General features: G+C 33.5%; 3 protein-coding genes across 3 annotated transcripts; 1 reads left to right on the forward strand and 2 right to left on the reverse strand.

The window, feature by feature from the left end:
* Positions 1-2,384: 2,384 nt before the first annotated feature.
* On the reverse strand, positions 2,385-4,931 carry LOC122590055 (FHA domain-containing protein At4g14490-like). The gene is made up of 2 exons (XM_043762388.1): positions 3,715-4,931; positions 2,385-2,901 (listed from the first exon to the last, which is right to left on the reverse strand). Exons 1-2 carry the CDS (start codon positions 4,912-4,914, stop codon positions 2,821-2,823), a joined length of 1,281 nt encoding a protein of 426 aa, XP_043618323.1. The 5' UTR covers positions 4,915-4,931; the 3' UTR covers positions 2,385-2,820.
* A 10,579-nt stretch (positions 4,932-15,510) lies between these two features.
* Positions 15,511-17,810, reverse strand: LOC122589623 (peroxidase 64-like). The gene is made up of 4 exons (XM_043761931.1): positions 17,607-17,810; positions 17,314-17,502; positions 16,681-16,843; positions 15,511-16,029 (listed from the first exon to the last, which is right to left on the reverse strand). Exons 1-4 carry the CDS (start codon positions 17,799-17,801, stop codon positions 15,635-15,637), a joined length of 942 nt encoding a protein of 313 aa, XP_043617866.1. The 5' UTR covers positions 17,802-17,810; the 3' UTR covers positions 15,511-15,634.
* A 3,235-nt stretch (positions 17,811-21,045) lies between these two features.
* LOC122587160 (ESF1 homolog) lies at positions 21,046-26,432 on the forward strand. The gene is made up of 7 exons (XM_043759250.1): positions 21,046-21,679; positions 21,778-21,855; positions 24,001-24,239; positions 24,342-24,504; positions 24,622-24,750; positions 24,857-25,557; positions 25,994-26,432. Exons 1-7 carry the CDS (start codon positions 21,125-21,127, stop codon positions 26,205-26,207), a joined length of 2,079 nt encoding a protein of 692 aa, XP_043615185.1. The 5' UTR covers positions 21,046-21,124; the 3' UTR covers positions 26,208-26,432.
* The last annotated feature ends 1,270 nt before the right edge of the window (positions 26,433-27,702 follow it).

Consider the following 27,702-nt stretch of genomic DNA (forward strand, 5'->3'; position numbering starts at 1 on the left):
CGTCAAAAGTATATCGAATGACATCTCTAATGAAAGAGTATGAAATTTTAAGAATACCCATATAATTTTTATAATTTATCGATGTACGGTTTTTGAGATAAAAGATTTTAAAAGAATTAATGGAATAAAATGATTTATGGAGGAGAGTGAAAGTTGTAGGCATTGATTTATGGTACATTATCTATATCTATACTATTTGTACTATATTATAAAGCAAAAAGTCCTTGTCTAACATTTTAAGTTTCAACATTTACTTCCCCAAAATGTTCCTTTTATCAATTATATATTTACCAAATACTCTTTCTCTCTCCTCAAATATCAACCAATCCTCTTTTTTCCTCTCTCCTCCATAAATCATTTATTCCTCCAATGCATTCAAAATCTTTTATCCCACAAACCGTACATCGATAAATTATAAAAATTATATGAGTGTTCTTAAAATTTCATGCTCTTTCATTAGAGATGTCATTCGATATACTTTCGACGAATTTTTAAATCCGATGGCAGAACCCGTACGGTTAAGACATTTGGCTATCACACTTTATGACCTATCACCTCACCATCCCACCGCCGCAACGCGTGGATACTTTCTCTCGTATGTTATTATGTGTACACTGTTGAAATTGAAAGTTGAAACCCTATGTGCTTTATAAAATAGTATATATATATATATATATATATAATTTGATTTTTGTTCATATGTGACAAATTTGTTCACATACACCATATAGACATCAACCCCAAGTTATAATTTAGAGGTTCTCATGGTTCTTCCAATTTAAATAGTTCTCAAATGGACCTTTTTCCTATATATATATATATATGAGGCTGTTAGGCACCTAAGTTGGGTGAAAACACTTTACATACCTTTTTTTAAACCATAAAAATCATGGGGGCCAAACATTTATTCAAAATATTAAAAAGTATTGGTATGTGGGGGGTTTTTCACCCAAGTTGGGTGCATAACAGTCCCATATTCACTTATATATATACAACTTGTATATATATACTTGACCCTATACTCGATATTTCTTGGGGCCTGACCCGTTACCCATGAGCTCGCCTTCGACCGAAATTTTTCATATATCATGTTCGGATCTTTCCCCCATCCATAATCGCATATGGTTGAGGAAACACATAATAATTACGTGTGTAACACTGAATTGTAACTAGATTATATCCCCATAATACGCGGATTGTTGAAATTTAGCGATGTTGTCTTTTTTATAACTTTTTACATTTTGATTATTCTAGATGCTATATATAGATTAGGTATATGTTTTATTTAAATATCATAAGATATTAACTATATAAAGTTAAATACTTATAATTATAACTAATAACTATTACGTTATATGAATAAAACATATATAAATTCATAATTTAATAACTAAAAAAAGGTTTTTAAAAAATAATATAAAGCTATGAATTAATTTTCATAATTATTTTATTAAATTAATTATTTTTTTATAATTATAAAATGTAGAAATTTACTTTCCATAATTAATGATCATACTTAAATTTATTAAATTAAAATTAAATTTAGAAAAAGTTATAAAATGTAAATGACATCATCAATTATGATCTAATAGTTCTAATTAAAAGTTAAGTTTTATTTAAAGGTTCAAATTTTTCCATTTTATAATAATTAAGGTTTCTCTTTTATAATTATTACGTGTTTAACAATGAATTGTAATGTTATCTAGATCAACAAAAATCTTATAAATAGAGATTACCTCATATCATTTTCATATCAGAAGTATTTTGCTTACTTTTCGTATTAATTACTATTAATTATTATGAATTCAAATCAAAATCTGGGATTGCATGATGATTCATATCTTGATGTATTCTCACCTAAACTAAATATGACCAATGTGAAAATGAAGATGGAATGTAAGTGATCAAACATCATTTGAAAAAGATCGCTCACGTTCAAATGGAGATGTTTTGTGGGAGCTCTTCTTTTTCTTATCTAAAGACTTCAATTCCCTTCTATAGTTATTAGCTTTGGTAATTCCGTTACTATGTAATTGGGAAGGACGATGCTAACCTAATAACATTAGAACCAAAAATGCCAAACGGATTCATCTTGGTGGCATATCCTTCTGCACAAATACTTAATTGACCTCGTCATGGAGAACTTTGCTGGAAATGGGTCATTGGTTTGATCCCGGGCCCGACTCCACGGTCCAAGGCGCTGAGACATGGTGAATAGTGCCTTGTTGATCATTGGCAAATGGTGAGCTTGGTTCAAAGAACTACACGGCCAAGGTTCCCACTGCGACAAGCCTTTTGTAGAACATTAGAACCATGAACGATTTGATAGACACCATTTCCAAATGTTCGTTTATGCATGACATGAAAATAAAGAATTATTAGGTATTAAGTTACAAAATGGTTTATAACTTGCAAAAATACTATGTCAGTTACATTTCACATCTGAAATATAAGATAAGCAGAAACGCGTGTATTCAAAAGTAACCTAGACCATCAGAGTTGTTGCTTTTGCAATTGCAATCACAGATATGGCTTTTGAACTTAGAAGACATTACTTGGTTGCAGTTTGTATTAGATGCTGCGTTACTCAGGGTATTTTGGAGTTTGGAAAGAGCATATTGTTGGTAATTCAGAGGTTGTATAAACTGTACCTTTTTATATATGGCTGATTACCAACAGCAGTTTACAAGTCCTGGAAGAATATATATTTAGAATCATTAGGCTGTCTCCAACGATAAAGGTGATACCGACGTGAAGGGTGTTTTGGGCTGGACTCCTGCGTGAACACGTATGAAGACGATATAATTACAACCATCCAAGTCATGATGAAGGTTTGGCAGCACCACTTTTCATAGCTCTCTCGAATATCGTTTCCCATGTACTAGGCTTCACCAACGTTTCCTGTAATCCAATTGCGACTGAGTTAATTGTACACAAAATACAACACATGTTTGTTCACAAATGTTCTTATTGACGCATAAATACCAAAACAGAACTATGGTGTACCCAAGACTCTTTGTAACCTGTCCCGTTGGGTGTTGATGAGAATACCCTTCAAACTATGAAGTAATTACTAATTTAGCATTACAGTGCATCACTTGAAAATATACTGATCAGAAGTAGCAAAATAAGGGGCCAAATAGGTTGGGTAAACACAATAGGGGCAAGTTTGGTCCCATACAACGTTTGTCCCATATTATTAAGTTTTAGCATATAATTTAGTGTCTCAAACATGATTTCAGAACTAATATAAACTGCTAATCTACAGTACATCCCTTGAATTGTACATCGTGGATAGAGGTTCCAAAATAAGGGGGCCGAGTAGGTTGGGTAAATACAATATGGGCAAGTGTTAGTTTGCGACAGTTTGATCCTATACAACGTTTGTCCTATATTATTAAGTTATAGTAAATACTTCAGTGACTAAAACATGCTTACGAAATTTATTCAAAGCTAATCTACATCCATAAAATGGTTCAGAAATATTAGCGCATCAAAAAAATACACTTCTAATTTTAACCCATTTGACCCATTTCCTTTTGAAATACTGCGGGTTTGATCTACATTGGACACCCCACATAACCCAAATCAGCCCTTTCATATGCTGATTTGCACACCCTTAAGACATCAAAAAAGAGATCCCTGTGCTCAAGGCTCTTTTTGACTCGAACTCATGAATATTTTTCTACAAAGACATTATATTTATGTGCATACCTCTTTATATTTTCTGGTGGTATTTGGTATGCCATTCTCTATCATTTTCAATCGCTTGTTCATAGTGGCTGTTTCCTCTTCCTCACAATCATCCTGCGTAAGCGCCAATTTCTCCGCCAAGTCATCTTGAACACATTCGTTGCTGGTATCCAATTTCTCCACCAAAAGATCTTGAGCAGATTCGTTGTTTACGTCTAGATTCTCCACCAAACTGAGATTTTCAACCTTCTTCAACAAATCAACTTTACCTTGATCAGAATCACCCTCGTTTCCTTCACCAACTTGAACAGATTCTATAGCATCGTTCTCTTCCAAAGACTCCACCTTCATCATCTTCCTTGGTCTCCCTCTCCCTCTCCCCGTTCTTTTAACTTCTACCGAAACTCCATTTTCATCTAGCTTACCTCTATCTAACTCAGATCCCTCAACACCTTTCACCGGCAAAATCTTCCTCCCTCCTCTTGTCTTCTTCGATTCCACCAATACAGAAACATTCTCACCCATTTCTTTCACATCTACATTCACATTCTCTCCCATTTTCGAACTCCTGAGCACCCTCTTACAACCCAAATTTTCCACCCCAATCTTCACCTCCACATCTTTCTTACCTCTACCACGTAATTCTCGCTTCTGTAGATCCTCCTCCTCCTCCACCACCGCCTTCTTTCTCTCCATAGCCACACTTTTCTTTCCTCTACCACGCAAAACTCTCTTCTGCACAACCTCAACCTCCACCGCCGCCGCCACTTTTTTACCTCTGCCACGCAAATTCCGCATCTGTGTTCCCACCGCTTTCCCCCCATTAAACCCTAACTCACTCTCAACAACAGCAACACCCTGACCATTCCGTCTATCAGACGGACCTACAACTTCAATCTCAGTCCCAATCTTAACAATCATACAAGTCAAATCACCTATCTTAACACAATCGCCATCACTAAGACTATACGACTCATTCGGCTTAAGATCTATTCCATTTAATACAGTACCATTTGATGAACCGATATCAATTAAAGTCCATTTTTGTAAATGTTTATCAAATTGAATGCATAAATGTTTAGACGAAATACCTGCATCTCTAATTGCGATGGTATTGCCGCGAGCTACTCGCCCAATTTTGATAACTGAAGTTGGATCGTATTCTAGGGTTTCTCCTTCGCGAGGTCCCTTTTCGATTTTAATTTTCATTTTTGGTGACATTCTTCCGTTTTTGTTGTGAATCCTTTTATTGAATCAAGGATTCTTGGTGAGGTATTGTTTTTCAATTTCATAGGTATATATACATATACATATTGTAACTAAATAGGCCAAATGTTTGTGTGTGTCAGAGAAAGAGATTTGATGGAATGGGGGGAGTTTTCAAGTTTGAAATGAAAATCTGATTTTTAACGTCTAAAGTGACTTTTAGCCGTTTGATGATAATGTACTCTCAAGCCCTTAATCTCCATAGTTACATAAAAAATTATTAGATTGCCTTTAATAAACAACCCTTAAGGAAAGGGTTATTATCTACTACTCTTTTATAATGATTATTCACTCTTATTTTAGGAAAGGGTTAGAAAATATTTAGATGAAAAATTACTAGATTGCCTTAATAAACAACCCTTAAGGATCGGGTTATTAGATATTACCAAAATTACCCTTAATGAATTAATTTATACTTTAAACCCTTATCTTTTAAAATATCACTATCACCATTGTATCAACTTACACGGTTAGACCACTCGACACCACTTGTCGATGTCATCGATCACCACCCGTCACCGACACCACTAAACCACCGTCACCGTCGCCGTCACCGCCGCCGCATTGCGCGGGTACAATACTAGTGTTTTTAAAAAATGTTTTACAATATCATAACAGAAAATCTAAACTATTTGGTTTTAACTCGGTTCAAGCTATAGATCTTCCTTACCCAATACTTAATAAGAGGAAAACTTTTTAATAGTTTGCCGAAAGACACAACAACATATTATAAAAAGACCTTGTCTTCTAAGACTAACCTGGATCTCCCCAAATGTAAGCTCTCATGGAGGAACTTCTTTACCATTGGTCTATTAACCTAATGATAGTCTTAAGCCCTAAATAGGGTGTAAACAATGTTTTAAATACAATTATTTTTAATGTATCGAAAAACATTTCGCGTTTTGTCGAACTAGTTGAACCGATTAAAAAACTAGGATTTTATTAAAAAACGATTTGAAATTCAAAATTCAATGTTTTAATTTTATAATACAAGAGCAAGTATTCACGCGTTGCGGCAGTGAGATGATCGGGTGATAGGTCATAGAGTGTGATAGCCAAATGCCTTAGCCGTACGAGATCCGCCCTTGGATTTAAAAATTCATCGAAAGTATATCGAATGACATCTCTAATGAAAGAGCATGAAATTTTAAGAACACCCATATAACTTTTATGATTTATCAATGTACGGTTTTTGAGATAAAAGATTTTGAATGAATTGGAGGAGTAAATGATTTGTGGATGAGAGAGAAAAAAATGATTGGTTAAGATTTGAGTAGAGAGAAAAAGCAATATAATTATTTTAGGTATATATAGAATTGATTAAGGGACATTTCGGGAATATACTTAAAATCAATATTGAAAATTTAAATTTAATGTTGAAAATCTATAGGTTTTTTGCTTTATAATATAATATAGATAAATGTTTCGGTATATCTAAATGTAACTAACTAACCTTTGTACTTTTGGACCCTAGCACCTTGCTAGTGTTCCATGCATATTTTATATACATATATTATCTGCAACATCTGAGTTGCAGAACTTAACATTATTGTACTGGGCATATAACGTGCCAACATTATTGTTCTGGGCAAAAATCTACCTAAAATAGTTAAGCTAGAAAATATAAGCTAGAAATAAGAGATTGATGTCTGCTAAAATTTTGAAAATAAGTTGGTAGTGAGTAGTGACTAAATGGATTGAAATTTGCCAAATTTTGAAGATTTAAGTAAGTTGTTTGCTGGCAAAAATGTATTGGTGGTAAAATGGACAGGGTCGACTCTTAAAGGGTGCAAGAGGTGTAACCGAGCCCGACCCACCATCTTTGAGGGCCCACCAGGAAAATTGAAGAGTAAATACTTAGAAGATGAAGTAATGAATTTGAAGCTTTAATGGAGGTTTGTAAACTTGAAATGTCAAATTATGAAGAAGATGAGATGTAGATCTATTTTTTTTCTTGATTATTTTAGTAAAAACTCCTTTTACTTATGCATAGTTACAACTTAAACCTCTAACTATAGAGTTAATTTCACAAATCGTCCTTGTGGTTTTACCAAAAAATCATGTTTCATCCTTTAAACTTCAAAATGACACTGGTAGTGTAACATCCGTGAATTTTGACCCATTGACTTAATGTGTAATTTGATGAATTATTGAAACAAATGATGTTTTAGGTTAATCTTGTGATTAAATGACTAACTTTATACTCGTTGGGTCGATTGACGGTGTGCTAGATGATATGTCACGGGTTATGAACTAACTAGTTATGTTGATGGGTCAACCCATAGATCAAAGTCATGATCCATGACCCACCTTAGTCAACCCAACCCCCCACCCACCTTATCCTTTCCTTCCTTTATTCTTCTTATCCCTCTCTCTCTCTCTCTCTTCTTTACTCTCAAGAACACACACTCTCCTTTCACTCTCTCTCTAATTTAATTCATTCATGGAAATTCAAGCTTAGTTAATGCAAGAATAATAAATCTTTCATATCAAAAACTTGGATTCCAAAGTGCAAGAAATCACCTCATTTGAGTCAAATTCGGGTTTGAGTGCTAGGTAAAGATTTGGTAAGTTAAACTTGTTCCATAACCTTTATTTCATCTTTGTTTACTTGTTTCTAGTTGATGTCGAGTGGATTCGGGTCTTGAATCGAGTCGAAAGGCTTTCATGTGTCATTAGGGTTTTTTAGGATATAAACTCAAGAACTAGGGTTTGATTTGAGTTATGGAATGAAATTGTAAAGTGGGTTAACCTTAAACATGGTCTATGTAGGTATTTTCATGTTAAAAACCGAGTTGTTTGCTGGTCTGCTACAGAATTTGGAGACTGCGGCGCAGTGAGGGAGGCCAGGCCTCACTGCGGCGCAGTGCATACTTGTTGTTCGACAGTTTTCGATTGTCATTTTTAAACGCTCATATCTTTCAAACCGTAAGTCCAATCGTGATGTGTGACCTATCGTTGAATTCGTAAAAGAGTCTAGTTTCTTGTAGTAACCTTCATTTGGGATGAAACCTCCCCCATTTCTAAAAAGGTCGAGTCTTTTGAGTCTAAGTCCTTATTCGGGAAAGGTTACACATGCTTGGGTACGTTGTGGCCGACTTAAACTTGGTTTAGACCTTACCTAGACGTTCTAACAACTTTATCTAGTCCCGAGAGTTGCTAGAGTCGTACTCGTTATGAGTAGGACGTAAATGAATCGTGCTAATAATTACATATGATATTATAATTTTAGGTGGTGGACGTGAAGTGATCGCAAGACAACTCTAATTTGATTTTAACTAGTATTAACTACTCTTAGCCGATCAAGGTGAGTTCGTATCTCCCTACTCTATTGAGATTCGGGCTGAAAAGCGTACATTGTGTGTTTTATTGTTTGCATTAGTTGTTTGTTGATCGAATGATGATTGATGGTTGAATTGAATTGTTTCGTGTAAGTTGGTTTGAGAAAGGTTATATCTTAGGTTAGATGTGCATACATGGAAGTCGACTTTGTTTTCAAAAGGTTTGAGATGTGGAGGGTTAGCCGCTGGTACACCCTGTATACAAACATCGAGGACTCTTTGAAAGCAAGCCCTCTCAAGTGTAATTATGTATAGTTTGATCATATTGTTGGTTGTTGGATGTCGGATTGATGGATTGTTGGGATTGCATTGTGTTGGTTGCTTTGAGATGATTTGGTTGTCTGTTGAGACAAATGTGTTTATCCAGGTATAGACGTATACACTGGTGTTGGTCATCCGGGTTTATAGACGTATATTCGCCGACGTTTTTGAGATGCCACATTGGTCATGGTGATGACATGTGAGTATCGTTGCATAGATGGCAGGATGGCCATACATATCATTCGTATCTTGGTTTGGCATGCATATCATTTGCATTCATCGCATTGGCATTGCATTGGTTTTTCTTACACGTTTGTTATATTGTGATGCATTGGTTGGATGTTGCGTAAGACTACTTGTATGCGATATTTGCTCTTGTTTCTATGATATGTGATTATTGTCGGTGGTTCCTCTTGGGCCACCACTATGAACTCACCACCCTCGTGTTGACTTGTTAGTACACTTTTCAGGTAATCAGGTGGTTCAAGGACGTGATGCATGATCTAGTGTAGCTTTTGGACTCGGGCATGGACTTTATGGATCAAGGATTCATTCGCCAACTTTGATAAATGCTTAGGATCGATAGCCATCTCTAGAATTCTCTTTTGTAAACTTTGATGGTCATTTGCTCCTTATGCATTGTTTGAATATTTGACTAGTTATGGATTCACCGAGTTCATTATTTTCATTTAGTTGCCTACGATAATCCCTCCTCGTGCTATGTGATTTCCGTAATATTTCGAGCCCTAGCTCGAGGTGTTACAGGTAGTCTTTTATACGCGGATAATGGTCACGTTTCGTCCTTTAAAGGACCGTATAAAGGACGAAACGTGACCATCATCCGCTAGATTAAAGGACGAAATGTGACCATCATCCGTTAAATTAAAGGACGAAACTGTAACAACCCTCAATTTCCAATTAGGATAATTTACTTGGACTTATCTAGGTCCTTATCCCTAGAGGTTTATTAAGAGAATCGACCTTCTAGACATTCAAAGCATAGCGATAATTGCCCCCTAGTACAGTGAAATGCCTTAGAAATGCCATAAACAATAACTATAATCATTTAATACGATCTCAAGCTATAAATTAGTTCTAATCAAACTTGGTGAAATGTCAATGAACCAAAATTTTATTTCGAGAAGTTGAGTTACATAAATAATTATACAAGACTCACAAGTTGTGATAATAACCAAAAATTCCTATAAATGTCCAACAATTCAAACACAAAGCTAATTAAAGTACATTTGAGCACAAAAATATAATGACCATCTTGAAAATATATTTATAAATTATTATGTACATAATAGTAAGCTTGAATAATAATAAGTACATAGATATATTGCAACATTTGAATAAGTCTTCCAACTAAAAGATATGCATACAACTTAAACTTATTATAAATATAAACTCTTATAAAATTCACCAATCAACATACAACTAACCCACTTATTCTTACACTCTCCTCCATGTCTTACACTCACATATACATACACCTATACATGTATATTGAATCTAGTCATTTATGCATCCAAATACATTACAACATTCAAAATCCACACCACCAACCTTTTACTAACCAATGGCCACCTCTCCACCACTCAACTCAACCAATTAACAAGTCTCTAACACCCCACAACCCTCTAATTTTCGTGCTCCCTCCCCTCTACACTCTCACTTTTCATTTCAAACACACACACATCTCCAAAAACTCTCTCTTTTCCTCTCAAATTTTCTGCACTTTTCTCTCCTTCTCTTCTTCTCATTTTTGATTCATACAACACAAATTAGAGCTCAAAAATCTTAAGTGAATCAACTATAATAATAAGGGTTCATGCTAGATCATTCAAGGGTGTGTTAAAGCAAGCTAAGGAGTCCATTTTGAGGTCATATGGTCGTGGGTTTGGCTGTCCAAAACAGCCTCCATTTTGAGTTCATCAAGGGTATAACTCATCATCTCTTAGTTTAATCTATCTTGTTCTTGTATATATTCAAGGATTTTTATCAAAAGTTTAAGTTTTATTCTTGTTTTCTTTGAAAAACACACTTGATGAGGGCAAGTTGATAGAATCTTCTTCCTCATGCTCATGCATGTCAAGATCTAGAAGAATGATTCTAGGATTCAACAAGTTAAAGACCCAAAAGAATTGTGTTATGTTATTATCTACTAAAAGTGACTTTTTCCTTGAAAAATGAAGATATATTTTCATATATTCATTAATATATTTCTGTGATTTTCAAGAATAAACATATTTTTATGTTTTATGGAAGACTTGTTAGGAGATTTGTTCATAAAATGACTAGATGGTTACATGCAATCCCATTTTTGGATGATTTTGCAAGAACTAGGTTTGTTGAATAAGTTTTGTATAAAATCAGTTTAATATGATGAAGAATGATCTTGTATATGTTTGAAATCAGTGAATATTGGTGTTAAAGTGATACAAAGAGAAGTATTAATCTTGTAGTGATGGATTTAAGTGTTAATTAAGCAAGAAAGGTCATTGGTGGGTTGATATAATCAAGAACATTCTGACAGAAATAATTTTCTATATTAAATTGGGTGAACTGAACATGTAAGGGCTTTTTCAAGCAAAAGTATCAAAATAAAAGTTGTAGACAAATGAGTTAAGATTAACCTCCAACCGGAGTTACTCAAAAATACTGAACAGAACGAAAGATATAAATTTTCTACTGAAACTGGTCAAAGCTGTTATTTTGTCTGCATATTTTATGAACTTTGACAATTTTTATCTCCTAAACCAAAAGGCTCCAGGAGGTCATACTTGGTGGAAAGTAATTTCAATGTGTTTTCAACTTAAAATAAAATCATGGGATTTTTCTAACAATCAGAACATCAAGAACTTTGATAAAACTTCTGATGTCGCAAGCAGTGCCCATTCGGGACAGTTTGTGTTTGGATAATTTTTAAGGACACCAAACATCATCTAAAAATTCACCAAAAATTCACAAAAATACTAGATACATATAAGTCACTGTGTAAAAATCATGAAGGTCCAAATAATTCGGCTTCACCCCAAAATAGTATCCAACATTTCATAAAAATCTGAATTAAAAACAGAAAATTTGAAAGGAAACTAACCATTTGTATAATGGGCTAAAAGATGCACTAAAAGACCATAATGGGCTAACCCGGCCCAAATACTAAACCCATAGAACCATAAATCAGTAGGCCCACTTGGCCCAACAAACCATAAAGTCCAATAACCAATATAACCCATTAAGCACATAACCTAAATAAGGTTAAGCCCAATAACTAAACTAAGCCCAAGTCACTTAAAAACCCATCACATTTTGGCCCAATTGATAATGGCCCATAACACTTAAACGAATTTCATGAGAAAGCAAAGATAATTAAGTGAGATAGACATAAGTAATTATGTTAACCAAGCTATATATTGATATCACAAATGCTAATTCGCGCTAAAATCGGTTACACAACAAATGATGAATAAGGATAATATAACTTAATATGGCATTTCTATATGATAACCTAATATGCCAAGTGAAACCACAAATGATGCCAAGTTACCGAGAACCTAACAACTTATAACTACGCATGTAATGAAAGTAACATTTTACACCATCAATCTCTACAACCAAAACGATGTGAGTGTTACCAATATACTTGGATCCCATAATTGGTGACAACTTAATGAAAGTGGCATTTCTAAGTAACGGCATAAGATAGGAACTTACGTATATTAGTTCTATCGTAGGGATAGTCTTGGCTTGAAATATGATGGAGGAACATAATGGATATATGGTCAAGGAAACTATAGATGGGAAATACCCATTTTGGATAGATGGGTATAATATGTGGCATATCAAGGTGAGTCATAGCCCCCTTTCAAACTATTTTATGTGTTTAACTATCGGAGTGAAAAACATGATATATAAATTAAATTGCTTATATATATATATGAAATGATTTTTGATAATATGATTATGAAATGAAATTGTTTCGTATGTTCAATGTGATAAATGTTTTATGATGAGCTTGAGTTCTGTTAACCCGTTTTCTTTCGGTACACTACTATTTACTCCGAAAGTGGAGGCCTGTAGTTAGAGAGTTGCGCAACTAGGTTTCGTCCACCAACCGATAAGTGTAACGGTGGAAGGTTGGTTGCCTTTGTGACGACCCTCACTTCCAGTCCGACCATAATGGTGATCTAGCTACCTTAAACTTGAATGGTCGTCTCCATGGCACGACCCTATTATTATTAATACGGCACTTGATTGACAGCTTGTGCTATGAAATGAATTATATATATATTGTTGGACTTGATAAAATGGTAGTAGTAGTGGCTCAAGTATTTACTCATCAAAATTTACTTGAATTATGCCCTTGTGGCTAAATGAAGTTGATATTGAGTTATGCCCTTGTGGCTAAATGAAATTGATACTATTATGTTTGGAAGTTATGATTTGAACATACGGTTTGGGTATTGGACCCAATATGAAATCTTGAAAATTGTTGAATCCGAATGATTTGGTATGATATACGATTAATCGATTTATATATTTTTTCTCTCATGATGATTTGACAAATGAGAACCTGAAATTTTACTATGGATTTTTCCAAGTCTTGATATGACATTATGGTATTTGGAAACTTGATAACATGATATGAAAATTTTGTCGATCATATGGTTTGGATATTTCGAAATGTAATAGTAATTGGTTTTCTAAGTGTTAAAACGGTGATGTTTGACTTAATATCACCAACTACGTTTTCGTAGTTGACACTTTTTTTTAATGCTTTTCAGGAAATAAGCTTAAGCATTGAGGAATTATACGCTTCATGATTATTTGCATTGCACTTTGGAGTCAAAGATCAAACCTTGTGATAGGCAATGGAATCCGCCTTGATCACTGTAGTTTACTATTTCATGTGCTTGTTATTTGGTTCGTGGACTTAATATCCAAGTATGGTGGACGCATTTGTACTTGGAAATTGGTTTTCATGTTTGTACATTGTAAATTATTTTTATCAAATAAAGCTATGGTGAATGTTATTTATAATCCTTTGTTTTGAATACTCGACTTTCTGTACATCTCATTGTTCCGCCTTAGTTGGGGTGTTACAGAAACATGACCATTATTCTCGTATAAAGGACTACCAGTGTCATTTTGAAGTTTAAAAAATGAAACGTGATTTTTTGGTAAAACCAAATTAACTCTCTAACTACATAACTATTTAAATATGCAGTTCAGTATCCAATTCATTTTAAACAAAGTAATAAACTCTTTTCAATTTTTTTTCTATCCTTTAAAATACTTTATGTTTCTCTTGCATATATATATATATTATATATATTTTGATTTTACGCTTGAGATTATCAAATTACCTGTAAAGTATTAACTCTTGTTTAAACGTATAAATTTAATCGTAAATTCTTATAAACTTTTTAAAGAATTTTATAAAGATTTTCAATCGTAAAATATAAATCCAGTGAAGGTCTTTTCTATATATTGCGAGGCAAAACGTTGTACATATTCAAATATAGTTTATGGATGTCATATTTTGTTTTAAATGTCGAAAACCTTTTATAATCATAATATTATGTTTTGGTATTTTATAATTGACTTATTATATTAAAGGTCCATTTTTTTTCTTGAGCCGGACCCCGAAATACTTTTATATTTTTGGAGACGACACTGAAAATGAAAGTCTAGACTTTTCGCATGTTCCAATTTATGCAACTTTTTACCGAGGAAGATAATTTTATATGGGAGGCCTAATTGTCATTAGTTGATAGTAAGTAGATTTACTATGTAAATTATTTTAAATCTTTTTATATTTAAGCTTAAGAATGGCTCATTTGTAAGTTAATGAAAATTCACCATTTTTCACAAACTCTCTAGTTCTTCAATTTTCTCAACAGATGGTCTAAATGATAATTTTACTGCAACAAAACATGTGTTCTAGTAGCAAATGAACTTGCAAAGATGCTATGTGATGTCAGTTACATATTGCATGTGATATACATATGAAAAGTTATCTATTTATTTAAGAAACACAATGATATAGTCTTTTCACTTCTTGTAGCACCCTTATACTCAAAGTAATCTAGACTATTAGACTTGTTGCTTTCATAGTTGCAATCACAAATATGGCTTTAGAATACATTATATTGTTGTACCTTGTATTAGATGTTGCGTTACTTGGGCATAAGTCCTCAAAGAATATCGATATATATTTAAAAATCTGAATATGATTATTATATCAAAGCCATCGCTTTTATTGTACCTGATGTTTCAGTTTCAATTAGTCAGGAAAAAAAGAAGAAGATAGAGTTGTATAGGTCTCTCGGCGGCTTTGGCACCAACATGAATATCAAGACATACATGAATCCTCTTTTCGCCTTTTCTATTTTCACGCAACAGCGGTTGGTAGGGTGGGCAATGGGGTAATAATGTCTGTATATGTAGCTATGTCTTTATCACTTGTGTCTCCAATCATTGAACCCACAGGAACTATAATTCATGAAGTTTTCAATGCATGATTTGTAAGTTGTAACTAATGATTCATGGATTTATATAGTTTGTCTTTTTAAGTATCAGTCAAATTCTGTTTTTGTTATGTATAAGATGTCTATATCTTTTTTAAGAAAGGCACTCCATACAAAATTCACACGTTATGGGATTTAAACTCACAGCTTATAGGTTGATGGGTCATCAATCATACCAATATATCTGCTGATTCGGCCCTGTGTTGGTCATTTCCATTTGACAATTTTTACATGTAATCTTGTAAAGATTGATAGTGTATGTATATACTTGGAGCATTTGACAATTGTACTATTTTTCATACATAAAGTTCGTTTCCTGTAATCCCAGCATCACACAACTAAGTTTATGAATGAAACATTATTTTGAAGTCTTGACTGTCACAAGTATTTCAATGATAAGAAACAGACGATTCTTGCCATTGATATTTATAGAAATTTCATATCTTTGTGCGATATTAAGTTGATATCTTACATTTAAATGCTCTTACATAAAGTTTCCCATGGTTAATACTACATTATAAAGGGCAGGCAAATCATTTAGTTTACGACCCTACAATCCTTCCTGATCTCCTGACCACCAGTGACGCTACTCATCTTGATCATGGATTTCACAAAAGCCTTCGAAAAAGCATCCTTTGAGTTGGCAAACTTAGATACCAAACTTTTGGTCTTGGGCAAACTGAGCAACGCATTATCCGAAGAAAACAGAACCTTTTGCTGCAAAATCAGTTTAAAGTATGTATTATCAAAAGTAGTAGATGAGGGATCCATTGTAACTCCTGCATTCTTGGCATTATTTCTGATAGGGCAAACACGTCTTAATCTTGCAGCAAAAGAAGGCTGGAGTGATGGATCAATGTCGATTGTAGAGTTGAAATTGTGGATTCTGTTGCTGAATGATGAGCAATGCGAGAATCCAAGAGTATGCCCACCTAAAGAAAATATATGTACATAATTAACTTTGTATAATCTTTCTGATGATACATTGATACATAACAAAGATGACAAAGTGGGCGGGGTTTGTGTATGGAGTGTAAACGGGTTCTGGTCAAAATGTATCATTTTTATTCAGGTCGAAATTTGTTGGTTGTCCTTGAATCAAAACTACAGTGTTGTTTGAATAAAACATATATGAGTCCTTATGCATTGATATAGACTTCGTACTATATATGTTTGACCCCCGCTCGATTCGTTTCATTTTACAGTATCTTGTTACCGGTTAGAGATAAAACATAACCTGAATTGACGTATTCGTATATAATGTTCAAATGTAAGTATATAACCACTAAACTTAATAGTTGTATGTTAAATTTTCTGTCCTTCAAAATATTTCATTATTTGACTTGACATATAGACTAAATTTAAAGTGTTGTAGACTTGGAGTGGTTATTTAAATAGAAAATACCCTTTTTATTGTAGACAAATAAAAAGGCTTGTGACACCAATAATGCAGTGTATTGTAACGAATTATCAATAATGATAATAGCATGATAGATATTCTTAAGTTTATACCTTTTAAGCTTCCTTCAATTATAAGGAAATTAAAGTGGTGCAACGTTGTTTAAAAGTTGAGATTGAATTACCTGAAAGAGCGACTAGATCTTCCAAGGACAGACCGATTTGAACAAAATTTTGTTGAAGCTGAGAAATGTTGAAGGTAGGAGCAGGTAATTGTATGGTTTCACTAGCCTTCGATATTCTTCCATCTTTTCGTCCTTTAGGAACATCCCAAGATGGTCCTCCAGACTGCATATATATAAAGTTGTGTAAGTTGAACTTTCTGCATACATTAGTCCTTTAATCATACCTGATGTGCATAAGGGGACAATTTGTAGATATATGTAAGACCGCTCCCAATCGTAGTGTCGAGTGAAACTGATGTTGGCATGGCTTTATCAGTTCGGGGCGTCCATTGTGGGTCCAATGACCAATCCAACCGTTGATTTCTTTTTTCTTTTTTTTTAAAAACAGATTAATACTATAGTGACGAGGAAGTGAAGTAGTGTTGCTGGCAGGGGTGTGTCAGTTTAGAAGTACTGACGTGACATTGATGTGGCAAAATTGATAAAGAGAGTGACAGCAGTCACTGTTAGAAGTGGTCTAAATAGCACACTTGAAATGGTGCAAATATCAGTTGGTCTATTATATATCTTTTGGTGCATACTTGTTTATGTAAATGTCATGAAAGATATATATAGTGTTTTCAATATGCTTACCAGCACAACTGCATCTCTTGCAGCTAACGCTAAGATATCAGCACACGAGACAATACCCGGACACATAGATTCAACTGCTTTCTTTGCATTATCAATGACATAAAAAGCATGCAGCGAAAGATTAGGCGGTCCGTCTTTTTCAGCTTTGTTTTTGCCTTTGGAGTTCAACAACACAGAACCATCACAACCCTATAATCAATTATCAAGATTAATACAACACAGTTAGCATTAGTAAAAAGATTTATATACTACTATTACACTTGGTAAACAAAAGATTTTGCAATCATACATACTCTTACGAAACAATCATGAAAATGCATTCGAAGTAATCCTGCAGGAGCAGTTTTGTCATTTTTCGTCGCAGCACTTACAACATTCTTGATTATTGACTCTGCATTAGGACATGAAATTTTGTAGTAATTTGGGGATAATGGAGTTCCAAAAGAAAAGAATGAAAAAATGAGCAATGAGGTTAGCAAGACAGCCATATGGTGAATTGGTCTATCCTTTACTTTCAATGAAGTTAATTGCATGGAGTTCATGAGTGGCGCGCATATTTGTACATCCAACAAATTAGTTGTTAAAGTTTTCCAACCCATCATTTCATACCTTTTTATTTAGCAAGTGGTATATATATATATGATAATATGACAATGATATTAGGGAACTTTTTGTCTGAGTAACATGAATTGTTTGGATAACAATTGGTAAAAGTCATATCAAATGTAGCAATTATTTGAATTGGTTTATATATACATGTTTATAAAGTAAAACAAGCGTGTTTTTTTCCCCCACTGATGTTAAAACTTATACTTCAAGCAGATTATAATTTGTAAGCTTATAAAAATCTTAAACTTTTAAAAGTTTTATAATCAAACAACACTTATAATCTTGAGCTTATGCTGTAAAGAACCGAGGTTTTTCTTGTATATATTATTTGGAATTGGCAAGTCTTGTTTAAGTAGCCTAACAGGAGGATCCTCTTTTTCTTGTACATATAGGGATTGGCAAAGTCTAATTTTAACTGAGATGTGCGCATGCTAACAGCGGGAAATCTCAAAACAAAGATATTAATATTACATAGAATTTGAGTTGATTATTTTTAACTCATATTGCTATGATATCTGATCATTATCATGCCTTCGTCGGGGTTAGTTGCTAATCAACATCATTCATTAGAAATTCAAATAATTTACAAAAACATTGAAAGGAAATCGAAATATTATTCACGACTCTAGCTATAACCAAGCTAATTTTTGGGTAGCTGCACATGCTCTTATATCTTGTGTCACGTAAAACTTTCCAATCCTTTTTAGTAACGTCACTGCATCTTTTTCAAGTTCTCCAAAGGAAAGAATAGGAAGGGGATGATTTCATATGCACTGAGTTTGCATTATGCGGCCTAAAATTTTTGTAAGAGATCGAAACTAATTTTTAATTATTATTATTAAAATTGTAAATAAATTAACGCATTTATTTTTGCCTCGGAACCTGTTTGGATTGCATCTAAAACATTACGAAGTAAAAACCGGTGGTTCGGCCTTCGTTGATTGATTTTTTCTATGTCTTGGATTACCGTAATTGACACAAGTTTTTTTTTTTTCCAACTCTTTTGCAATGTTATACCATAATTGGCACATTTCGAGTAGATTCTAGATTGTGTAATTATATGTGTATTTATAATTTTGTATCTTTTATCATCTAGCATCTTTGCTATATAATCATTAATAAACACTAACACGGTACCCGTACAATGTAACGGTGGTCATGGTGGCGACTGTTGATGGTGGATGTGGCGTCGAGTGGTATAGATATTAAAAAAAAAATGATTAATTTTGTAATTTAATCATTAAGAGTATTTTAAGCAATTTTCTTTATGTGATTTTTAGCATAAGGGCTATTATTTTTATAATATACTCATAATGTATATTGTTTCTGCCGTTCAAAAAAATGTTTCAAAAAACAGTTGTGTACTAGTCTTGATTAAGCTTTGAAAAAGGAAAACTATTCTTAATTGATAGTTTAGTGCTGTAAGCTGCTTTGAACCTTTTGCATGAACTTTCTAGTCGATGATTAAAGGATCTTTCTTTTGTTCAATCATAATTACTTTTGAAGTTTTTAAATGTATAAGCCAATAACAACTATTATTAGTTAAAGTCACCAGATTCGTCATATAGTGTTTACGTATATTAAAAATTTATAACACGACATGTCTTCTTTATTTTATAGCAAAGTATTTCTAAAGTCGTTTTATTTAGTTTGCTCATTTCTACGAGTACAATATCTTTCTTCTTTACTAAGAGAACTTACTAATCAATCCGGATTGAACTTAGGCCTTCAAATCAAAATTCAAAGAAAAATAATACGGAGTAATAATAATATAATGAATTGGAAGGCTGAACTTTTTTTTTTTTTTTGTAAATAGAACAACCATGAATATTGTTATGAGGAACAAAAATCTTTATCTTCTCATTGTTTAAAATTAGATATAGTTAGTTAGGGAAAGTAATGTGTGGGATGGAACTTGGAAGAATAACTTTCATTTATATCAAACACACCTCATCATTACAGATGAACATTTTAATATAGACGGAAGGCTGATCAAAAAAATTACAGAAATCACAACACGAGGACAGAAAGTCATGTCGTCCATTTCTCATTCCTAGCCATTGTCCCACTACTTTAGCCTGTAGTTCCATTTTTTCTTTGTGATAGTTTGTTCCTTTTTGAGTCCTACAAATCCATCTCTTCTAATCCACCCAAAGATCGCCGGAAGATAAAACAAACTAGAAGAATGTATCACTCGATGAGTCTTCTATTCCACATTATTTCCTTTGATCATCTTCTAGCTTGATCTAAATCTAGACGACTTTCCACCTTTGAAGTCACTAGAACTTGTCATGGAAATCGTCGTTCATTATTATATATATTTGTGTTTTATGAACCTTCCTTCATTAATGTTATCATGACTCAATGGTCAAGATTTTGTCCCATTCATTTTATTTTAATATATATAAATTACAATAATTAGCATATATATAAAAGTGATATATCAATACCAAAAAATATTTGGGTCATTTGGAATGTTACTCCTAATAATTACAATGTAAATTGACCTATGGGCTTAACATGTTACATTGACATTTAACAAAGAGTTAACCCAACAACTAACAATACTTTCATTTTTATTGATATTTATTAAAAATACACATATTTTAATAAACAAAATAAAAATATGTTCTCATAAGTAAACATTTTTGGTAAACCAGACTTATGCCTACGCAATGTGACGACGGTGGGAGTAGTGATGACAGAGGTGGTAGTGATGACGATGGTGGGGGCTGCAGTGGGATGACAATGGGGACGATGATAGGGTCGAATATTGTGGTGAATGTAAAAGTAGTTGATGTTAAACGTGATATTGTAATTATTTTAAGTGTTGGGGGATCTATACTGTAAATTATTTCATTAAGGGTATTATATGTATATTAGATGAAGATGTTTAAATTCGTAAATAAAGAAGAAGAGTATTTTTAATTTTTCAAATGTAAAAAGTTTAAGAGAAAAAAAAATCGTTTGTCTTATTAAACAGCATAGATACGAAATCAAACGAAATCACTTGTTGGGCTTGAGCCGTTTGCAATATCAAAATCCATTGACATCAGGCCCAAATTCAACAATCTAAAATCCCTAACAATATTTCAGATTTAACCCGACCCGTTTGATTAGGGTTTATGTTTTCACTTCACCTATCATCTCTTGTAAAACCCTCACCATAAACACTAACCTGTATTGATTTCCGATTTAAAAAATGGGTTCCAAAAACAAAAAGAACAAAAACAAAACACCCGACACTAAAACCATGACGGCGGTGGTGGCGGAGAAAGTCACCGGAAAGCGAGTGTTCGGAGCAGGGAACAAGGCGATAACAGACGAAAGATTCTCGTTATCGCAATTGGATCCGAGGTTTCAAGAAGTACCGAAACATAAGAACAAAGTGGCAATTGATTCGAGGTTTAATCGTATGTTTACTGACAAGAATTTTTCTGCTTCTTCTGCTAAAGTTGATAAAAGAGGAAAACTTAAGAATGATAATAATTCTTCCAAAAATGCCCTTAAACAGTATTATCGTATCGATGAAAACGAAGAAGTGAAACCCGAAAAACAGGTTCAGGAATCTGAGGACGAGGAGGAAGAGGTCGAGGAGGAGGAGGAGACAGTGAAGAAGGTTGAGGAAAAGTTGTCGGATTTGGAAAGCGAATCGGAATCGGGAGAAGAAGAAGTTGTGATGGATGATTGGACATCGACGGATACGGATGAAGACGATGGAGCTTACTTAGAGGAAGAAACCGAAGGTGCTTTGCAGGTGAATTTTTGGTTTATGGTTTGTTTTGTGATGTTTTAAAAGATGATATAGATTTTATTGATATAATAGTTTTGCGGTTTTTATATGAATTGACATAGATGGAGGAGAATGTACCTGAAATCGACAAGGAAACTAATAGGCTTGCGGTCGTTAATCTCGATTGGAATCAAGTCCAGGTGAGTTAAGATCTTGGTTATGTTGTTACATATATTAACTTTATATGTATCTGCTTATTTGAAAGCATACTGCATTAAGTTTTATTATTATAGGTGACATACTAGTAGAAAATGTCATGATGTGTAAAAGTGCAGATTTTGGTTAAGTAGTTCAATTCAAAACAAGAAGTAATAATTTAAGATATAGTCTATTAATTTACAAAACCATTGAAGTGTATGTACACGTGTTTAGGTTCTAGACTATTTGTATGATCATATACGTCGTGTTGATTTACTTCTCTCGAAGTTTCCCTTCTTTATATTTTTTTGATTATACAACCATATTCATCTTGTCAGTGTTTGTGTATACATATGATGGGTTTGACTAGTTATTATTTACTCTAGTGTCATTTATGGATTCAGTATCTTTGTTATGCAATTTTACTATTGTTGCAAGATATGGTTTTAGGTTATTGATCTGTCAGGAACAAATGATGTTTTTATTATTTTGTAATCCGTGTATCAGGTTATGTGAGGGCGTAGGTTTTATATTATTCTTAAATTATTAAACATCAATGCAAGATGACACGATGCGGGAGGGAGGGGTAGGGTTGATTTATGTAGAAAGATGGATGGGTAACAACACACAAGCTCATAATCTAATAACCACGGCTAGAACACACTTATGTAGTTAAGGACTGAAATTTGTAGGTTACGGGCAAGGACCGCTATCTGAAATATCGGTTATCTCGGTAAATTTGAGACTTCGGTAATTTTAATATACTAATAATTACAAAACGTAGTTTATCCGTGTTAACTATCAAACTTAATACAGTTTATACTGTACATTTATATTCATATAATTAAATACAATCACTTAATAAGTGATTTTAAGCATATACAGATTTCAGCTGGAACAAATACCAAAGTCGTGTACCTTGGGTGCCACTGTAGAAAAGAAAGCAGATCTATTAATAGGTTTGTGTTTATTATGTTTGCTAAGTTTGGTTGGGCTTTTTAGGGTTTGGGTTTTATGGGCTATCAAAAGTTTAGGTAATTTATCAGTTTAGTTTATGTTTGGTCGAAAAAAAGAACAAAATGGTAATATCGGTGAAATTTCTTTAAATATCTCCGTAAATTTCAGGACTGAAATTCTAGAAGATGGAAATTTCACCAAAATTGACTACACAGGAAGACACAGTCACACAATTAATTCTTTTTTTTGTTAGTTTAGAGTTTAGACAAGAATAGAGGCATGTAGTCAAAGTTAAAGCATGACAAGGCTTGCTTGTGGATGCTCTTTATTTAGTTTGACACTTCACGTGCGTTGTCCTGCATATGCAGCATACGACATATGTTCTTTTAGTTATTCACATAGGCGTCCATAAATCTTGCTTTATACACACACACTTACAGTCATACATAAGTGTGTGTGTGTGTCTCCATATAATGGATGCACAAAACAAAAAACGTGTTTTTTTCGATTTTGACGGATCAATGTGTTGTTAAATACTCTATAATGATAATTAGTTAGACACTATGTTAGTTTTATGGACTTTTAATGCATCAAAATGATGTTTTTAAGTGCTGTCACCGTGTTCTCATTTTAAGGGTGTTCTCACCCGAGTGTTACCCAATATATATATATATATTAGCATTTTACCCGCACAATGCGGCGGTGGTAGTGGTAGCGATGGTGTGGTGGTAGTGTCGGTGGTTGGTAGTGGTGGTGGCATGACAGGTGGTGGCGGTGTGGTTATTATTGTAAAAATAATTAATGTAAAAAGGGGTAGTGTAGTTATTTTAGGAGTTGATGAGTCCATGTTGTATTATAGGTCTTTTAAGTGAATATGTTTAAATTAATGAATAAAAGAGAGAGAATTAATTAATTCATTAAGGGTAGAATAATCATTTCGCATAGGGACATTTTTATAAGAGAGGGTGTTGAAAAGTGTTTGGAGAGAGAGTATTATAATTTTTATAAAGTAGTATATATATTTATATATATATTGCTATGCTTCTTTTTAATATTGGGTCCATTTTTATGCCAACGATGCTTTTAGATAATCTTTGAATAGGGTTGGTTCAGGAGTTCTACCCTTGCGACACATAAAGCCTATATGCTGCTGCACAGTCCCTAAACATCACTCTGTGTTTCTTCTGTAGGCAGTTGACTTGTTCGTTGTGTTAAGCTCATTTCTGCCAAAAACAGGACAGATTTTGTCAGTGTCTGTTTATCCATCCGAGTTTGGACTTAAGCGTATGGAAGAGGAGGCAGTCCGTGGTCCAGTTGGTTTATTTGATGATGAGGATGAGAAAAACAAAAAAGATGGTAATAGTGAAACGAGTGATGATGATGAGATTGACAATGAAAAGTTACGCGCTTATGAGCTAAGTAGATTAAGGTAATGAGTCTTACAGTAGTTTGTATGAAAAATGTGTCTATCTAAGAATCTTAGATTTTGATAAAATGTATGCGACCATATATGGGGTTGTTCTTGTACCAGGTACTATTTTGCGGTAGTTGTATGCGATTCAATTGCTACAGCTGATTATCTTTACAAAAGTTGTGATGGTGTTGAGTTTGAAAGGTCCTCAAATAAGCTGGATTTAAGGTTTATCCCTGACTCTATGGAGTTTAAACATCCTGCACGTGATGTTGCTACTGAGGTATCCTTGATAAAACTATTCTGATTTATATTAGCATACGAATGCTTTAGTGAGTTCATTTGACTTCCAAGTCCGGCTACTTTTCTCGATGTGATGGTCCCATGTATTTTGTTTTAGGCTCCAGCTAATTACGAAGGTATAGATTTTCAGACTCGAGCATTGCAACTCAGTAAAATTGATCTCACTTGGGATGAGAATGAACCTCAGCGTTCCAAGAAACTTAAAAGGAAGATTAATGTAGATCAGGTAGTTATATAATAACCTGGTTTACCTTTTTGACTTGTTCCCTATGTAATTAATGATTTATACTGCATTCCATATGTGAACTAATATCATTTTTATACTTATTAAGGAATCAGAGTATGTAAAGGATGAACTTGCATTGAAGGAATTCATTGCTTCAAGCGAGAGTGAAACTGATGAAGATGAGAATGGTGCTAACGGTGGAAATAATAAAAGACAAAAAACAGATGCATACCGTGCTCTACTTCAATCTGGAGATGGTTCAGATGATGATGAAGAGGACGATGGTATGGATATGGAGGTGACTTTTAACACTGGTTTAGAGGATCTGAGCAAAAAACTTCTAGAAAAGAAGGATACAAAATCTGAAACTGTTTGGGATGCATATCTCCGTAAAAGGAAAGAGAAGAAGAAAAATAGGAAAAATAGATCCAAGGATTCCTCAGATGATGAGAGTGATGGTTCTGATGGTGAACCTGTTGAAGATCCGGGTGATTCCTTTGCTGGAGAAGCTGTTAAAAAGAAAACGGTGGCATGCAGTAAAAAATCTAAAAAACATGATACGGAATTATCAGTTGAAGAAGGTGAAGCAAGTAGAGCAGAACTTGAATTATTACTTGCTGATGATGATGGTGGAGATGCGAATGTTAAAGGATATAATTTGAAACGTAACAAGTCTAAAGGGAAGAAAGGAAAACAAGATGATGTAGATGAGAAGATACCAACTGTCGACTACGATGATCCTCGGTTTTCATCTCTCTTTAACAGGCCCGAGTATGCTTTGGACCCAACAGATCCTCAATTCAAAAGGTATTTTATACATTTTTACATTAAGAAAGAATTAATAATGATGCACAGAACCATTTAGCATGAAAAAGAACTACGCATTTTGTATAAATAATTTGTGCTAAATGTGATTTTCACCAAGTAACATTATGGCAATAATAATCTAAATCTTTTAGTAAAGCGATTAATAGGTTATACTCATGAACTATAAAAAACACCTTGTGTGACCTTGATCCCCGTTTGAGCCATTTGGCTTTTTCTTTATCTAGTTTTTTGATTCACTTGTTTGACCTATTATGAAACATACCTTGGAATTTGAATTGGGCATGGTTAAGTAAACGGGCTAAAATTGCAACCTGAAATCCCCAACACTTTTTTATGTTGACATGTTTATGTTAAATTGTGTATATAAAATTTTTGACTTACAATGTTTTTCGATGTGTGCGCGTTGGTTTTTCAGGAGTGCGGCTTATGTGCGCCAGGTTGCACACAAGCAACAGAAGGGTGATGTGGGTGAAAGGGATACACCACATAATGACTCACCTGTAGTAGCTAAGGCTCCAGAAGTAGGAGATAAACATCAGATTTCGATGTTACTAAAGTCACTAAAAAGGAAATCCAAGGATTTTTCATTGCCTTCTGATGGTAGGAAATCCAGAGGGAATGGAATATAGCTCAGCTTTCACACATATCTTGAGGGAGAATCGTTTCTGTAAGGTTGCAGTCCGACCATGGTGGTCAGTTTTGTTTTGCCCCTGTTGTTCTCTTCGTTTATGATACTGTGGGTTATAAGTTTTTGTAATTCTTACCATATATAATCTTTTCCAGATTCATAATTTCTTTACACCAGAATTGGGATGGTAATTGATAACTGCAATATATGCACCATTGAAAACGAATTTGTAGTACCTATGAAGTAACTGTATCAGCTTATACCAAGGACTGCAAAGCCACAAAGTTGCATTATTTGAACTTTCACCCATAGGAACTCACTTCCTTCTGTTTTTCCATTAGCTAAATTAGCTAAAGTCTAGAGTTTACTCAATTTATTTTGATTCATCATTAGCTTTACTTTACTATATAACTTTTTCTCATTATTATTATTTATTTGATCTATCATTAGCATTACGATGTATAAAGTTTTTTTTCATTTTATTTTGATTTATCATTAGCTTTACGGTTTAAAGTTTTTTCAAACTGTTCTAGACAAAAGAAGCGGCAATCATTTTTATGGTGTTATATAATTTATATACTTCTGAAATCAGGTTATTCATGTTTGACATTATTCAACTGATAACTAGATCTATACCCGGTCGTTGACCGGGTTAGAAACGTATATATATATAAATTGAAGTCTTTCTTTCTTTCTATATGTCTCAACTGAAAATCCCACACAACAAAACTTATTTACATTTGACAGAAGGATTTTTATATGAAGAGTACCTTAAGCTTTTTCTTTTCTTTTTATTGGTCTTCAAGTCTAACATCATTTTAATTTCATTAGCTATGTAAATTATTATATTTAAACTGAAATTATAAATACATGATATTTATATAACATTTAAAAGTTACCATGTTCAACAAATAATTGACTTTTAATTTTAAAGGCTAGGATTGTTTTATGTTTTTAAATGGTCTAGATTAAAGCTTGAATTTATTTTTTTCTCTATGTAGCATGAGCCACCCGGTCGGTGACCAGGTTACCAAGTAATTTAAAAGTTTTTACCCAAAAAAATAGAAATTTATTATGAAATTAAGCATGATGTTAAAATAAATTTTAAATATTATACATTTTTTATATAAATAATACATATAGTCGTTTGAATATATATATATATATATATTATCAATACTTCACCGGAAAAATGGGTTAAGGTTGTGATATCTAAACCCGGAAACCTGCCAACTTTGTTTTTTGTGTCAGTTTAACCTTTTGAGTTAGTAAGTCAACCCGGCAACCCATAAATATTTAAATTTTATACGATATTAACTCATTTGATTCAACAACCTACAACTTATTTAACTTAAACTTAAACATAAAAGCAAACCTCACTTTTTACACAATCGATGACCAAATAAAAAGGTTTACATATGTTCGACCTGCCAACCCACATTACTCAAAACAATCCATTTGATCCAAAACCAGCCAATTTGACATGTCAACAAAAA

Source organism: Erigeron canadensis, chromosome 2, assembly GCF_010389155.1.
Source record: "Erigeron canadensis isolate Cc75 chromosome 2, C_canadensis_v1, whole genome shotgun sequence".
In the NCBI taxonomy this organism is placed as follows: Eukaryota; Viridiplantae; Streptophyta; class Magnoliopsida; order Asterales; family Asteraceae; genus Erigeron; species Erigeron canadensis.

Excerpts from the sequence above, each read along its gene's own strand:
- LOC122590055 (XM_043762388.1), bottom strand. The coding sequence starts at position 4,914 with ATGTCACCAAAAATGAAAATTAAAATCGAAAAGGGACCTCGCGAAGGA. Across the intron at positions 2,902-3,714 it reads CCACCAGAAAATATAAAGAG|GAAACGTTGGTGAAGCCTAG; the intron begins GTATGCACATAA and ends ATTGGATTACAG.
- LOC122589623 (XM_043761931.1), bottom strand. The coding sequence starts at position 17,801 with ATGGCTGTCTTGCTAACCTCATTGCTCATTTTTTCATTCTTTTCTTTT. Across the intron at positions 16,844-17,313 it reads CAAGAGATGCAGTTGTGCTG|TCTGGAGGACCATCTTGGGA; the intron begins GTAAGCATATTG and ends ATATATATGCAG. Across the intron at positions 16,030-16,680 it reads AGATCTAGTCGCTCTTTCAG|GTGGGCATACTCTTGGATTC; the intron begins GTAATTCAATCT and ends TATTTTCTTTAG.
- LOC122587160 (XM_043759250.1), top strand. The coding sequence starts at position 21,125 with ATGGGTTCCAAAAACAAAAAGAACAAAAACAAAACACCCGACACTAAA. Across the intron at positions 24,240-24,341 it reads TATGAGCTAAGTAGATTAAG|GTACTATTTTGCGGTAGTTG; the intron begins GTAATGAGTCTT and ends TTCTTGTACCAG. Across the intron at positions 24,505-24,621 it reads CACGTGATGTTGCTACTGAG|GCTCCAGCTAATTACGAAGG; the intron begins GTATCCTTGATA and ends ATTTTGTTTTAG.